The sequence below is a fragment of the Salvelinus namaycush genome, chromosome 18 (assembly GCF_016432855.1).
Source record: "Salvelinus namaycush isolate Seneca chromosome 18, SaNama_1.0, whole genome shotgun sequence".
In the NCBI taxonomy this organism is placed as follows: domain Eukaryota; kingdom Metazoa; phylum Chordata; class Actinopteri; order Salmoniformes; family Salmonidae; genus Salvelinus; species Salvelinus namaycush.
In genome coordinates, this window is record NC_052324.1 from 26120068 (window position 1) to 26132968 (window position 12901).

Sequence of the window (12901 nt, forward strand, 5' to 3'; positions counted from 1 at the left end):
ATGCTGCCAAACATACCCTCGTAAAACTGACCATCCATCCTAATAGCCTCCAACACTCTACTCAACTAATTGGTTGCAGTCTATCACAGTGCCATCCGTTTTGTCACCAAAGCCCCATATACTACCCACCACTGCGACCTGTATGCTCTCGTTGGCTTGCCCTCGCTTCATATTCGTCGCCAAACCCACTGGCTCCAGGTCATCTACAAGTCTCTGCTAGGTAAAGCCCCGCCTTATCTCAGCTCACTGGTCACCATAGCAGCACCCACCCGTAGGACGCGCTCCAGCAGGTATATCTCCCCGGTCACCCTTCCTTTGGCCGCCTCTCCTTCCAGTTCTCTGCTGCCAATGACTGGAACGAACTGCAAAAATCACTGAAGCTGGAGACTCATATCTCCCTCGCTAGCTTTAAGCACCAGCTGTCAGAGCAGCTCACAGATCACTGCATCTGTACATAGCTCATCTGTAAATAGCCCATCCAATCTACCTCATCCCCATACTATATTTATTTATTTATTTATCTTGCTCCCTTGCACCCCAGTATCTCTACTGGCACATTCATCTTCTGCACATTCTACCATTCCAGTGTTTAATTGCTATATTGTAATTACTTCGCCACCATGGCCTATTTATTGCCTTACCTCTCTTATCCTATCTCATTTGCACTCACTGTATATAGACTTTTCTACTGTATTATTGATTGTATGTTTGTTTATTCCATGTGTAACTCTGTGTTGTTGTATGTGTCAAACTGCTTTGCTTTATCTTGGCCAGGTCGCAGTTGCAAATGAGAACTTGTTCTCAACTAGCCTACCTGGTTAAATAAAGGTGAAATAAAATAAAAAATAAAAATGTCAAATGTGATATAGCGAAGCACCGGAGTGAGTTGGGTGAGCAATTACGCAGGTACTTTCCTGCAACGGACAACACAAACAACTGGATTCGTTATCCCTTTCATGCCCTGCCTCCAGTCCACTTACCTATATCGGAACAAGAGGGTCTCATCGAAATTGCAACATGCGGTTCTGTGGAAATTGAATTTAATCAGAAGCAACTGCCAGATTTCTGGATAGGGCTGCGCTCAGAGTTTCTTGCCTTGGCAAATCTCACTGTTAAGACACTGATGCTCTTTGCAACCACGTACCTATGTGAGAGTGGATTCTCGGCCCTCACTAGCATGAAAAGTAAATACAGACTGTGTGGAAAATTATTTAAGACTCTCTCCAATACAAACCAACATTGCAGAGTTATGTGCATCCTTTCAAGCACACCCTTCTCATTAACCTGTGGTGAGTTATTCACAATTTTTGATGAACAAATAAGGTTTTATATGTAAGATGGCTAAATAAAGAGCAAAATGATTGATTATTATTATTTGTGCCCTGGTCCTATAATAGCTCTTTGTCACTTCCCACGAGCCGGGTTGTGACAAAAACTCACACTCATTCTTATGTTTAATAAATGTGTCATATAGTGTGTGTGTGGCAGGCTTCCAATGATGGCAAAAAGCAACATTTGCGAGCGCGCTGACCCTGGTGCTAGAGGGGGTACGCAGCTGGAGGTTGAATGTTTGAAGGAGTACGGGACTGTAAAAAGTTTGGGAACCACTGGTGTAGGGTAATAAGCCATATGGTGTAAACTACACAGCTTACACATCCAGTGGTGACCAGTTCATGTCTTGGAAACCTACAGGTTGAGCAGGTTTTTAATAATAATAATTAGGTGGTTGCATATATTTGTCCTATTTCACACATGTTCAGTACATGTTTGTATTATACACATGTGTGAATAGGAAATGTGCATTTTGCATATCCAACTCTCCCTGAGACGCCCTTGGACAGTGTGGTCGCTCACAGCCAGGGTCAGCCATTATAAACGGCAACCCTGGAGCAATTAGGGTTAAGTACTTTGCTCAAGGGCACAGCGATTCAAACTAGCGACCTTTCGGTTACTGGCTTAACGCTCTAACCGCTAGGCTACCTGAAGCCTTTATTTTTTACTATCTGAGTACTAATAGCCAACACCTGATTGTAACTAGACCAATCAGAAGCACCTTGCCTTATATTATATGTATCCAAGCCTCTCAGGTCTGAGAGTCAGTAAGTGCAGAGGAAAGGGTTTGGAATGCATCCTGATACCCAATTTCAGAACATGACGCAGGCTAGGAGGCAGCCTAGGAAGCAGGCTGGAAAGCAGGCTAGGAGGCAGGCTAGGAAGCAGGCTAGAAAGCAGGCTAGGAGGCAGGCTAGGCACCACTGGGAGTTAAACAGCACCTTGGCTGTAGACACACTCACTGCTCCCTCAGCCTCACACATCACATCACACTAGGCCCTATCATGAAAACACTTAGAGAGAAAGGAACAACAGATTCATCATAAACTACCTACACTTGGCGGCTGTTCTATTCTGGTCGGCTGTGAGGCGTTTCCACTTCAGAAAGGAGGAAATATAGTTAAATTGCACACATTCTTTTCACTTGGTGACATATACAGTGCCTTCAGGAAGTATTCACACCCATTTACCTTTTCCACATTTTGTTACAAAGTGGGTTAAATGGATTTAATAGTCATTTTATTGTCAATTATCTACACAAAATACTCTGTCAGTGGAAGAAAAAAATGTCATTATATTTTTTGATTAGATAAGTATTCAACCCATTGAGTTAATACAGGTTAGAATCACCTTTGGCAGCAATTACAGCTGCGAGTCTTTCAGGGCAAGACTACGAGCTTTGCACACCTGGATTGTACAATATTTGCCCATTATTCTTTTTTTAAATTCTTCAAGCTCTGTCATGGCATATATTTTCAAGCTGATTTAAGTCAAAACAGTGACGAGGAAACTCAGGAACATTCAATATCATCTTGGTAAGTAACTCCAGTGTATATTTGGACTTGCGTTTTAGGTTATTGTCCTGCTGAAAGGTGGATTTGTCTCCCAGTGTGTGTTGGAAGGCAGACTGAACCAGGTTTTCCTCTAGGACTTTGCCTGTGCTTAGCTCTATTCCTTTTTCTTCTTGAAAATATGAGGAGTGGTACTCAGTGATGTGTTGTGTTGATTTTGTTGCCACATTCTTTGCACTAATACTTTAGTGCATTATTGCAAACGGGATGCATGTTTTGGAATAATACCATTCCTTCTTTTCAATCTGTTATTTGTCATAGTATTGTGGATTAACTACAATGTTGTTGATCCATCCTCAGTTTTCTCCTATCACAGCCATTTAACTCTGTAACTGATTTAAAATCACCTTTGGCCTCATGGTGAAATCCCTGAGCAGTTCCCTTCCTCTCTGTCAACTGAATAGTATCTTTGTAATGATGGTGTATTGACACACCATCCAATGTGCAATTAATAACTTCACCATGCTCAAAGGGATATTCAATGTATGCCTTCTTTGAGAGGCATTGGATAACCTCCCTGGTCTTTGTCGTTGAATCTGTCCTTTAAATTCCCTGCCCGACCTTACAGATAACTCTATGTGTGGGATACAGAGATGAGGTAGTCATTCAAAAATCATGTTGAACACTATTATTGAACATGGAATGAGTTCATGCAACGTATTTACGATTTGTTAAGCACATTCTGTACTCCTTAAGTTATTTAAATGTGCCTTAAGTAAGGGGTTGAATACGCAAAAGATTTCACATGTTCATTTTCATATATACAGTACCAGTCAAAAGTTTGGACACACCTACTCATTGAAGGGCTTTTCTTTATTTGTACTATTTTCTACATTGTATAATAATCGTGAAGACATCACAACTATGAAATAACACATGTAGTAACCAAAAAAAGTGTTAAACAAATCAACATATATTTTAGAATCTTCTAAGTAACTACCCTTTGCCCTGATGACAGCTTTGCACACTCTTGGCTTTCTCTCAACCAGCTTCACCTGGAATGTTCCCACATATGCTGAGCACTTGTTGGCTGCTTTTCCTTCACTCTGCGGTCCAACTCATCCCAAACCATCTCAATTGGGTTGAGGTCAGGTGATTGTGGAGGTCAGGTCATCTGATGCAGCAATCCATCACTCTCCTTCTTGGTCAAATAGCCCTTACACAGCCTGGAGGTGTTGTGAGTCATTGTCCTGTTGAAAAACAAATGACAGTCCCACTAAGCGCAAACCAGATGGGATGGCGTATCACTGCAGAATGCTGTGGTAGCCATGCTGGTTAATAAGTGTGCCTAGAATTGTAAATGAATCACTGAAAACTGTCACCAGCAAAGCACCCCCACATCATCACACCTCCTCCTCCATGCTTCACGGTGGGAACCACACATGCAGAGATCATCCATTCACCTACTCTGCGTCTCACAAAGACACGGTGGTTGGAACAAAAAATCTGACATTTGGACTCATCAGACCAAAGGACAGATTTAAACCAGGCTAATGCCATTACTCGTGTTTCTTGGCCCAAGCAAGTCTCTTCTTTGTATTGGTGTCCTTTAGTAGTGGTTTCTATGCAGAAATTCAGCAGTGAAGGCCTGATTCACACAGTCTCCTATGAAAAGTTGATGTTGAGATGCGTCTGTTACTTTAACTCTGTGAAGCATTTATTTGGGCTGAAATGTCTGAGGCTGGTAACTCTAATGAACTTATCCTCTGCAGCAGAGGTAACTTTGGGTCTTCCATTCCCGTGGCGGTCCTCATGAGAGCCAGTTTCATCATAGCTCTTGATGGTTTTGCGACTGCACTTGAAGAAACTTTCAAAGTTCTTGACATTTTCCCGATTGACTGACATTCATGTCTTAAAGTAATGATGGACTGTTGTTTCTCTTTGCTTATTTTAACTGTTCTTATCATAATATGGACTTGGTATTTTACCAAATAGGGCTATCTTCTGTATACCACCCTTACCTTGTCACAACACAACTGATTGGCTCAAACGCATTAAGGAAAGAAATTCCACAAATTAACCTTTAACTAGGCACACCTGTTAACTTCTCTAGGGTAGGGGGCAGCATTCGGAATTTTGGATGAAAAGCATGCCCAAATTAAACTGCCAGCTACTCATCCCCAGAAGATAAGATATGCATATTATTAGTTGATTGGATAGAAAACACTCTGAAGTTTCTAAAACTGTTTGAATCATGTCTGTGAGTATAACAGAACTTATTTAGCAGGCGAAACCCCGAGGACAAACCATTCAGATCTTTTTTTTTTTTAGGTCACTCTTTTCAATGGGATTTCATTCGGAATCCAGATTTCTAAGGGACCTTCTTGCAGTTCCTACCGCTTCCACTGGATGTCAACAGTCTTTAGAAATTGGTTGAGGTTTTTTCCTTTGTGTAATGAAGAAGTACGGCCATCTTGAACGAGGGTCACTTGAAGTGTCCTGTTTGTTAGAGGCGCGTGATCAGAAAGCTAGCTACAGTTTGTTTTAATCCTGTATTGAACACAGATCATTCCGTCTTCAATTTGATCAATTATTTACGTTAAAATATACCTAAAGTTGTATTACAAAAGTAGTTTGAAATGTTTTGGCAAAGTTTACAGGTAACCTTCGAGATATTTTGTAGTCACGTTTCACAAGTTGGAACCGGTGTTTTTCTGGATCAAACGCGCAAAATAAATGGACATTTTGGATATATATCGACGGAATTAATCGAACAAAAGGACCATTTGTGATGTTTATGGGACATATTGGAGTGCCAACAACAGAAGCCCGTCAAAGGTAAGGCATGAATTATATTTTTATTTCTGCGTTTTGTGTCGCGCCTGCAGGGTTGAAATATGCTTCTTTCTCTTTGTTTACTATGGTGCTATCCTCAGATAATAGCATCGTTTGCTTTTGCAGAAAAGCCTATTTTGAATTCTGACATGTTGGCTGGATTCACAACCAGTGTAGCTTTTGGCCAAGTGAGACAGTAGCGTCCCGCCTAAACTCAGATTTTTGGATATAAATATGAACTTTACCGAACAAATCATACATGTATTGTGTAACATGAAGTCCTATGAGTGTCATCTGATGAAGATTATCAAAGGTTAGTGATTCATTTTATCTCTATTTCTGCTTTTTGTTACTCCTCTCTTTGGCTGGAAAAATGGCTGTCTTTTTCTGTGACTTGGCTCTGACCTAACATAATCGTTTGGTGTGCTTTCGTCGTAAAACCTTTTTGAAATCGGACACTGTGGCTGGATTTACAACAAGTGTATCTTTAAAATGGTGTAAAATACTTGTATGTTTGAGGAATTTAAATTATGAGATTTCTGTGGTTTTGAATTTGGCGCCCTGCAGTTTCACTGGCTGTTGACGAGGTGAGCCGCTACCGTCCCACATACCCTAGAGAAGTTAATTGAAATGCATTCCTGGTAACTACCTCATGAAGCTGGTTGAGAGAATGCCAAGAGTGTGCAAAGCAAAGCTGTCATCAAGGCAAAGGGTGGCTACTGAAGAATCTAAAATTTAAAATATATTTTGATTTGTTAAACACTTTTTTGGTTACTACATGATTCCATATGTGTTATTTCATAGTTGTGATGTCTTCACTATTGTTCTACAATGTAGGAAATAGTAAAAAATAAAGATAATCCTGGAATGAGTAAGTGTGTCCAAACTTTGACTGGTACTGTATCTATATATACATATAAAAATAATGTATTACATAATTCCAATTTGACATTATGGGGTATGTGTAGATCAGTGACAGAAAAAAATCATTGGCCACTCTAACAAATGGATCACTAGTCACAGTATTAATGGCACTTTAATAATGAGGTTTACATATCTTGCACTACTCATCCCAGATACTGTATTTTATACCATCTATTGCATCTCGTCTATGCAGGTCTGTCATGGCTCATCCATATATTGATATGTAAATATTCTTATTCCATCCCTTTACTTAGATTTGTGTGTATTAGGTCGTTTTTGTGGAATTGTTAGATTACTTGTTTGCTGCACTGTCAGAACTAGAAGCACAAGCATTTTGCTACACTCGCAATAACATCTGCTAACCATATGTATGTGACCAATACAATTTGATTTGATTTTAAAATCTTAATCTAACACATTTTAAATTCAGGCTGTAACAACAAAATATGGAAAAAGGGGTGCGAATACTTTCTGAAGGCACTTTACTGTTTTTCTTCTTCAGTTCAGATAGGCAAATTCATAATACAATATTGAAGCATCTCCCAATCCCAATCTTATAATCATGTTAGAAACACATAAATTACATCAACATATGCACAAAAACATGTCTAGCTACAACCTAACGTCCAGAATGTGATGATCTGTGTTATCTCTACATGGGTTGTTACTCCGCCAGCCTCTGGCTCAGCAGGAGATTGACAGTAATCACTTGTAAGAGCTTTCGAAAGCCCTGGACAGTAAAATGTTCATCTGCATTTCGGTTATAAAAAGCATCCATAATCAACATTATCGCAGCAATGCGGCGCATCCGCGACTCCTACGTAAACCGTTTTCAATTTCATGCTTTGCACCCATCTTTAGATATTGAATCATTGTAATAATTGCAGGGGGAAAACATAATTCTCCCCTCGATCCTCTCAGGGTTCCACATAATGAAGATTAAAACGAGATGAAGGTATACACTACCGGTCAAAAGTTTTAGAACACCTCCTCATTCAAGGGTTTTTCCTAATTTTTAGTATTCCCTACATTGTAGAATAATAGTGAAGACATCAAAACTATGAAATAACAGATATGGAATCATGTAGTAACCAAAAAAGTGTTACCAAATCAAAATATATTTTATAGTTGAAAGTCTTCAAATAGCCACCCTTTGCCTTGGTGACAGCTTTGCACACCTGGAATGCATTTCAATTAACAGGTGTGCCTAGTTAAAGGTTAATTTGTGGAATTTCTTTCCTTCTTAATGCGTTTGAGCCAATCAGTTGTCTTGTGACAAGGAAGGGGGGTATACAGAAGATAGCCCTATTTGGTAAAATACCAAGTCCATATTATGGCAAGAACAGCTCAAATAAGCAAAGAGAAATGACAGTCCATCAATGCACAAAGTTTCAAAAACTTTGAACGTTTCTTCAAGTACAGTCGCAAAAACCATCAAGCGCTATGATGAAACTGGCTCTCATGAGGACCGCCACAGGAAAGGAAGACCCAAAGTTACCTCTGCTGCAGAGTATATGTTCATTAGAGTTACCCTCAGAAAATGCAGCCCAAATAAATCCTTCACAGAGTTCAAGTAACAGACACATCTCAACATCAACTGTTCAGAGGATACTGCGTGAATCAGGCCTTCATGGTTGAATTGCTGAAAAGAAACCACTACTAAAGGACACCAATAAGAAGAAGAGACTTGCTTGGGCCAAGAAACATGAGCAACGGACATTAGACTTGTGGACATTTGTCCTTTGGTCTGGAGTCCAAATTGGAGATTTTTGGTTCCAACGCCATGTCTTTATGAGACGCGGTGTGGGTGAACGGATGATCTCCGCATGTGTATTTCCTACCGTAAAGCATGGAGGAGGAGGTATTATGGTGTGGGTGTGCTTTGCTGGTTACACTGTCTGTGATTTATTTAGAATTCAAGGCACACTTAACCAGCATGGCTACCACAGCATTCTGCAGTGATACACCATCCCATCTGGTTTGGGCTTAGTGGGACTGTCATTTGTTTTTCAACAGGACAATGACCCACCACGCCTCCAGGCTGTGTAAGGGCTATTTTACCAAGAAGGAGAATGATGGAGTGCTGCATCAGATGACCTGACCTCCACAATCACCAGACCTCAACCAAATTGAGATGGTTTGAGATGAGTTAAACCCCAGAGTGAAGGAAACGCAGCCAACAAGTGCTCAGCATAGGTGGGAACTCCTTCAAGACTGTTGGATAAGCATTCCAGGTGAAGCTGGTTGAGAAAATGCCCAGAGTGTGCAAAGCTGTCATCCAGGCAAAGGGTGGCTATTTGAAGAAACTCAAATATAAAATATATGTTGATTTGTTTAACACTTTATTGGTTACTACATGATTCTATATGTGTTATTTCATAGTTCGGATGTCTTCACTATTACTCTACAATGTAGAAAATAGTAAAAAATTAAGAAAAACCCTTGAATGAGTAGGTGTTCTAAAACGTTTGACCGGTAGTGTATGTAGCTCTGTTGTGTTACTGTCAGACAGAGTCCTTACTGAGCAAGCTCATCCAGTGCCTTTTGTATCAATACCATTAAGACAAATAAGTCAAACAACACAGTTAATCAAGTTAGCAGCTAATTATCAATTACCAAAGACAAAAAGGGCTAATGGAAAGCTAAGAGAGCTGATGAATAACGGTATAATACACTCAGGTCCAGTTTCCAGGACACAGATTAACTGGATACTTCAGGAATTTAGCAATGAGGGCCTTTATCTACTTCCCCAGAGTCAGATGAACTCATGGATACCAGTTTTCGCTCTGTGTGCAGTTTAAAGGAAGTTGCGAACTAGTGCAAGCGCAATTGCTAACTAGCGTTAGCATAATGACTGGAAGTGTATAGGCTCTGCTGGTATTCCATAGACTTCCAATCATTGCGTTACATAGATAAAGGGTCTCATTGACAAAATCCCAAAGTATCCCTTTAAGCCTGGTCCTGGACAAAAAAGCATGTTACTAAAATGTTGCTTTTTAGTCTAGGATTGGGCTTAATCTGTGTCATTTGACCATTCTACACCCAAATCTGGTATTTTGCCAAGGGTTTATAGTTCCCAGCCCTCTATCTGTCTGCATGCCTGTCTATCTGCCTATCCCCTCTACCTCTCTTATTATTAAGACAAGAACATACTCAACAGTTGAACATAAACAAAAGCAAACCATGCCCAATGTGCATTTTGTGTTGAGCGTGTTCCTGCCGTCAGCCTCTCCAGCTTCCGGTAGCTCTGTGGATGGTGTTGCTAGGCCTCCCTGCATCAGGCGCAGTGTGTCTAATGGCTAACCTCCATCATACCTGTCTGCCTGTCTGTGCTCTGCTGCTTGACCTTGTTGGCTGAGGGTCTGGAAGTGGGTACAGCCCGTTGACCTGCTGAGGCCTCAGGTAATAACTGTAACCTACTGAGCAATCACTACATTACAGCTCCCCATTGCTATAATACAGGTCATAACTACAGACCAAGGGGCAAGAGACAGGGTAAGGACCAGTGTAAGAGACAGGGGTAAGGGGCAAGGGGCAGGGTAAGGGACAGGTTAAGGAGCAAGGGACAGGGTAAAGTGCAGGGTAAGGAGCAAGGGACAGGGTAACACGCAAGGGACAAGGTGAGGGGCAGGGTAAGGAGCAAGGGACAGGGTAAGGGACAGGGTAAGGGACAGGGTAAGGAGCAAGGGACAGGGTAAGGAGCAAGGGACAGGGTAAGGGACAGGGTCAGGGACAGGTTAAGGAGCAAGGGACAGGGTAAAGTCCAGGGTAAGGAGCAAGGGACAGGGTAACACGCAAGGGACAAGGTGAGGGGCAGGGTAAGGAGCAAGGGACAGGGTAAGGGGCAAGGTAAGGAGCAAGGGACAGAGTAAGGAGCAAGGGACAGGGTAAGGGGCAGGGTAAGGGACAGGGTAAGGAGCAAGGGACAGGGTAAGGAGCAAGGGACAGGGTAAGGGGCAAGGGACAAGGTGAGGGACAGGGTAAGGAGCAAGGGACAGGGTAAGGGACAGGGTAAGGAGCAAGGGACAGGGTAAGGGACAGGGTAAGGAGCAAGGGACAGAGTAAGGAGCAAGGGACAGGGTAAGGAGCAAGGGACAGAGTAAGGAGCAAGGGACAGGGTAAGGAGCAAGGGACAGGGTAAGGAGCAAGGGACAGGGTAAGGAGCAAGGGACAGGGTAAGGAGCAAGGGACAGGGTAAGGAGCAAGGGACAGGGTAAGGAGCAAGGGAAAGGGTTAGGAGCAAGGGACAGAGTAAGGAGCAAGGGACAGAGTAAGGGGCAAGGGACAGGGTAAGGGGCAAGGGACAGAGTAAGGAGCAAGGGACAAGGTGAGGGGCAGGGTAAGGAGCAAGGGACAGAGTAAGGAGCAAGGGACAGGGTAAGGAACAGGGTAAGGAGCAAGGGACAAGGTGAGGGGCAGGGTAAGGAGCAAGGGACAAAGTAAGGAGCAAGGGACAGGGTAAGGGGCAAGGGACAGGGTAAAGAGCAAGGGACAAGGTGAGGGGCAGGGTAAGGAGCAAGGGACAGAGTAAGGAGCAAGGGACAGGGTAAGGGGCAAGGGACAGGGTAAGGGGCAAGGGACAGGGTAAGGAGCAAGGGACAGGGTAAGGGGAAAGGGACAGGGTAAGGGGCAAGGGACAGAGTAAGGAGCAAGGGACAAGGTGAGGGGCAGGGTAAGGAGCAAGGGACAGGGTAAGGAGCAAGGGACAGGGTAAGGAGCAAGGGACAGGGTAAGGAGCAAGGGACAGGGTAAGGAGCAAGGGACAGGGTAAGGAGCAAGGGACAGGGTAAGGAGCAAGGGAAAGGGTAAGGAGCCAGGGACAGAGTATGGAGCAATGGACAGAGTAAGGGGCAAGGGACAGGGTAAGGGGCAAGGGACAGAGTAAGGAGCAAGGGACAAGGTGAGGGGCAGGGTAAGGAGCAAGGGACAGGGTAAGGAACAGGGTAAGGAGCAAGGGACAAGGTGAGGGGCAGGGACAGAGTAAGGAGCAAGGGACAGGGTAAGGGGCAAGGGACAGGGTAAAGAGCAAGGGACAAGGTGAGGGGCAGGTTAAGGAGCAAGGGACAGAGTAAGGAGCAAGGGACAGGGTAAGGGGCAAGGGACAGGGTAAGGGGCAAGGGACAGGGTAAGGGGCAAGGGACAGGGTAAGGGGCAAGGGACAGGGTAAGGAGCAAGCGACAGAGCAAGGAGCAAGGGACAAGGTGAGGGGCAGGGTAAGGAGCAAGGGACAGGGTAAGGAACAGGGTAAGGAGCAAGGGACAGGGTAAGGAGCAAGGGACAGGGTAACCCCTCAGAGCCTGGTTCCCCTTACCCAGCACAGCCAGAAAAGGACTGGCCACCCCTCAGAGCCTGGTTCCTCTCTAGATTTCTTCCTAGGTTCCAGCCTTTCTATGGAGTTTTTCCTAGCCACCGTGCTTCTACATCTGCATTGCTTGCTGTTTGGGGTTTTAGGCTGGGTATCTGTATAAGCACTTTGTGGCAACTGCTGATGTAAAAAAAGCTTTATGAAATACATCTGATTGATTGAGCAAACAACCATGTTCTATTGAGACCAATACTGCTATGCTTTATCTTGGCCAGGTCGCAGTTGCAAATGAGAACTTGTTCTCAACTAGCCTACCTGGTTAAATAAAGGTGAAAAAAAGAAATAATAATAAATAAAATAGAGGGCAACATTTGCAGGCAGGGGTAACAGAGATACCCAGCGGGGCCCGTCCTGCTAAAGTAATGCTAGGGGAAACACTGACAGAGAGTAACTATGGTGATGCTCGTACCGGGATCATCCAGTTGGCCAGGTCTCCCGTCTTAGACACCTGCATGGCTCCCAGCATCGTCAGGTTGATGTGACCACTGCAGAGAGACGACAAACAATCACCTTATCAATCAATCTACTGTACACTGAGAGTACAAAACATTAATAGCTGCTCTGTCCATGACAGACTGACCAGGTGAATCCAGGTGAAAGATATGATCCCTTATTGATGTCACTTGTTAAATCCAATTCAATCAATCGGTGTAGGTGAAGGGGAGGAAACAGGTTAAAGGATTTTTAGGCCTTGAGACATGGATTGTGTATGTGTGCCATTCAGAGGATGAATGGGCAAGACAAAAGATTTCAGTGCCTTTGAACGGGGTATGGTAGTAGATGCATTTTCATTGATTACATTTTTTATTTAACGTTTATTTAACTAGGCAAGTCAGTCAAAAAACCCTCCCCTAATCCGGATGACACTGGGCCAATTGTGCACCGCCCTATGGGACTCCCAATCACGTCCAGTTGTGATACAGCCCGGGAACTA

General features: G+C 43.3%; 1 protein-coding gene across 2 annotated transcripts in view; it reads right to left on the reverse strand.

Annotated features, from left to right (window-relative positions):
- Positions 1–12901, reverse strand: part of LOC120063269 (succinyl-CoA:3-ketoacid coenzyme A transferase 1, mitochondrial-like) — a 131757-nt gene that overhangs the window by 55175 nt on the left and 63681 nt on the right. The window contains exons 13-14 of one of the 2 annotated variants that reach the window (XM_039013535.1): positions 12377–12452; positions 4050–4093 (exon numbers count right to left, since the gene is read on the reverse strand). In XM_039013535.1, the coding sequence (XP_038869463.1) occupies positions 4061–4093; positions 12377–12452 (109 nt within the window). In that variant the 3' untranslated portion in view covers positions 4050–4060. Of the gene's footprint in view, positions 1–4049; positions 4094–12376; positions 12453–12901 lie in introns of those variants that run through there. The other variant, XM_039013534.1, reaches the window with a different exon arrangement.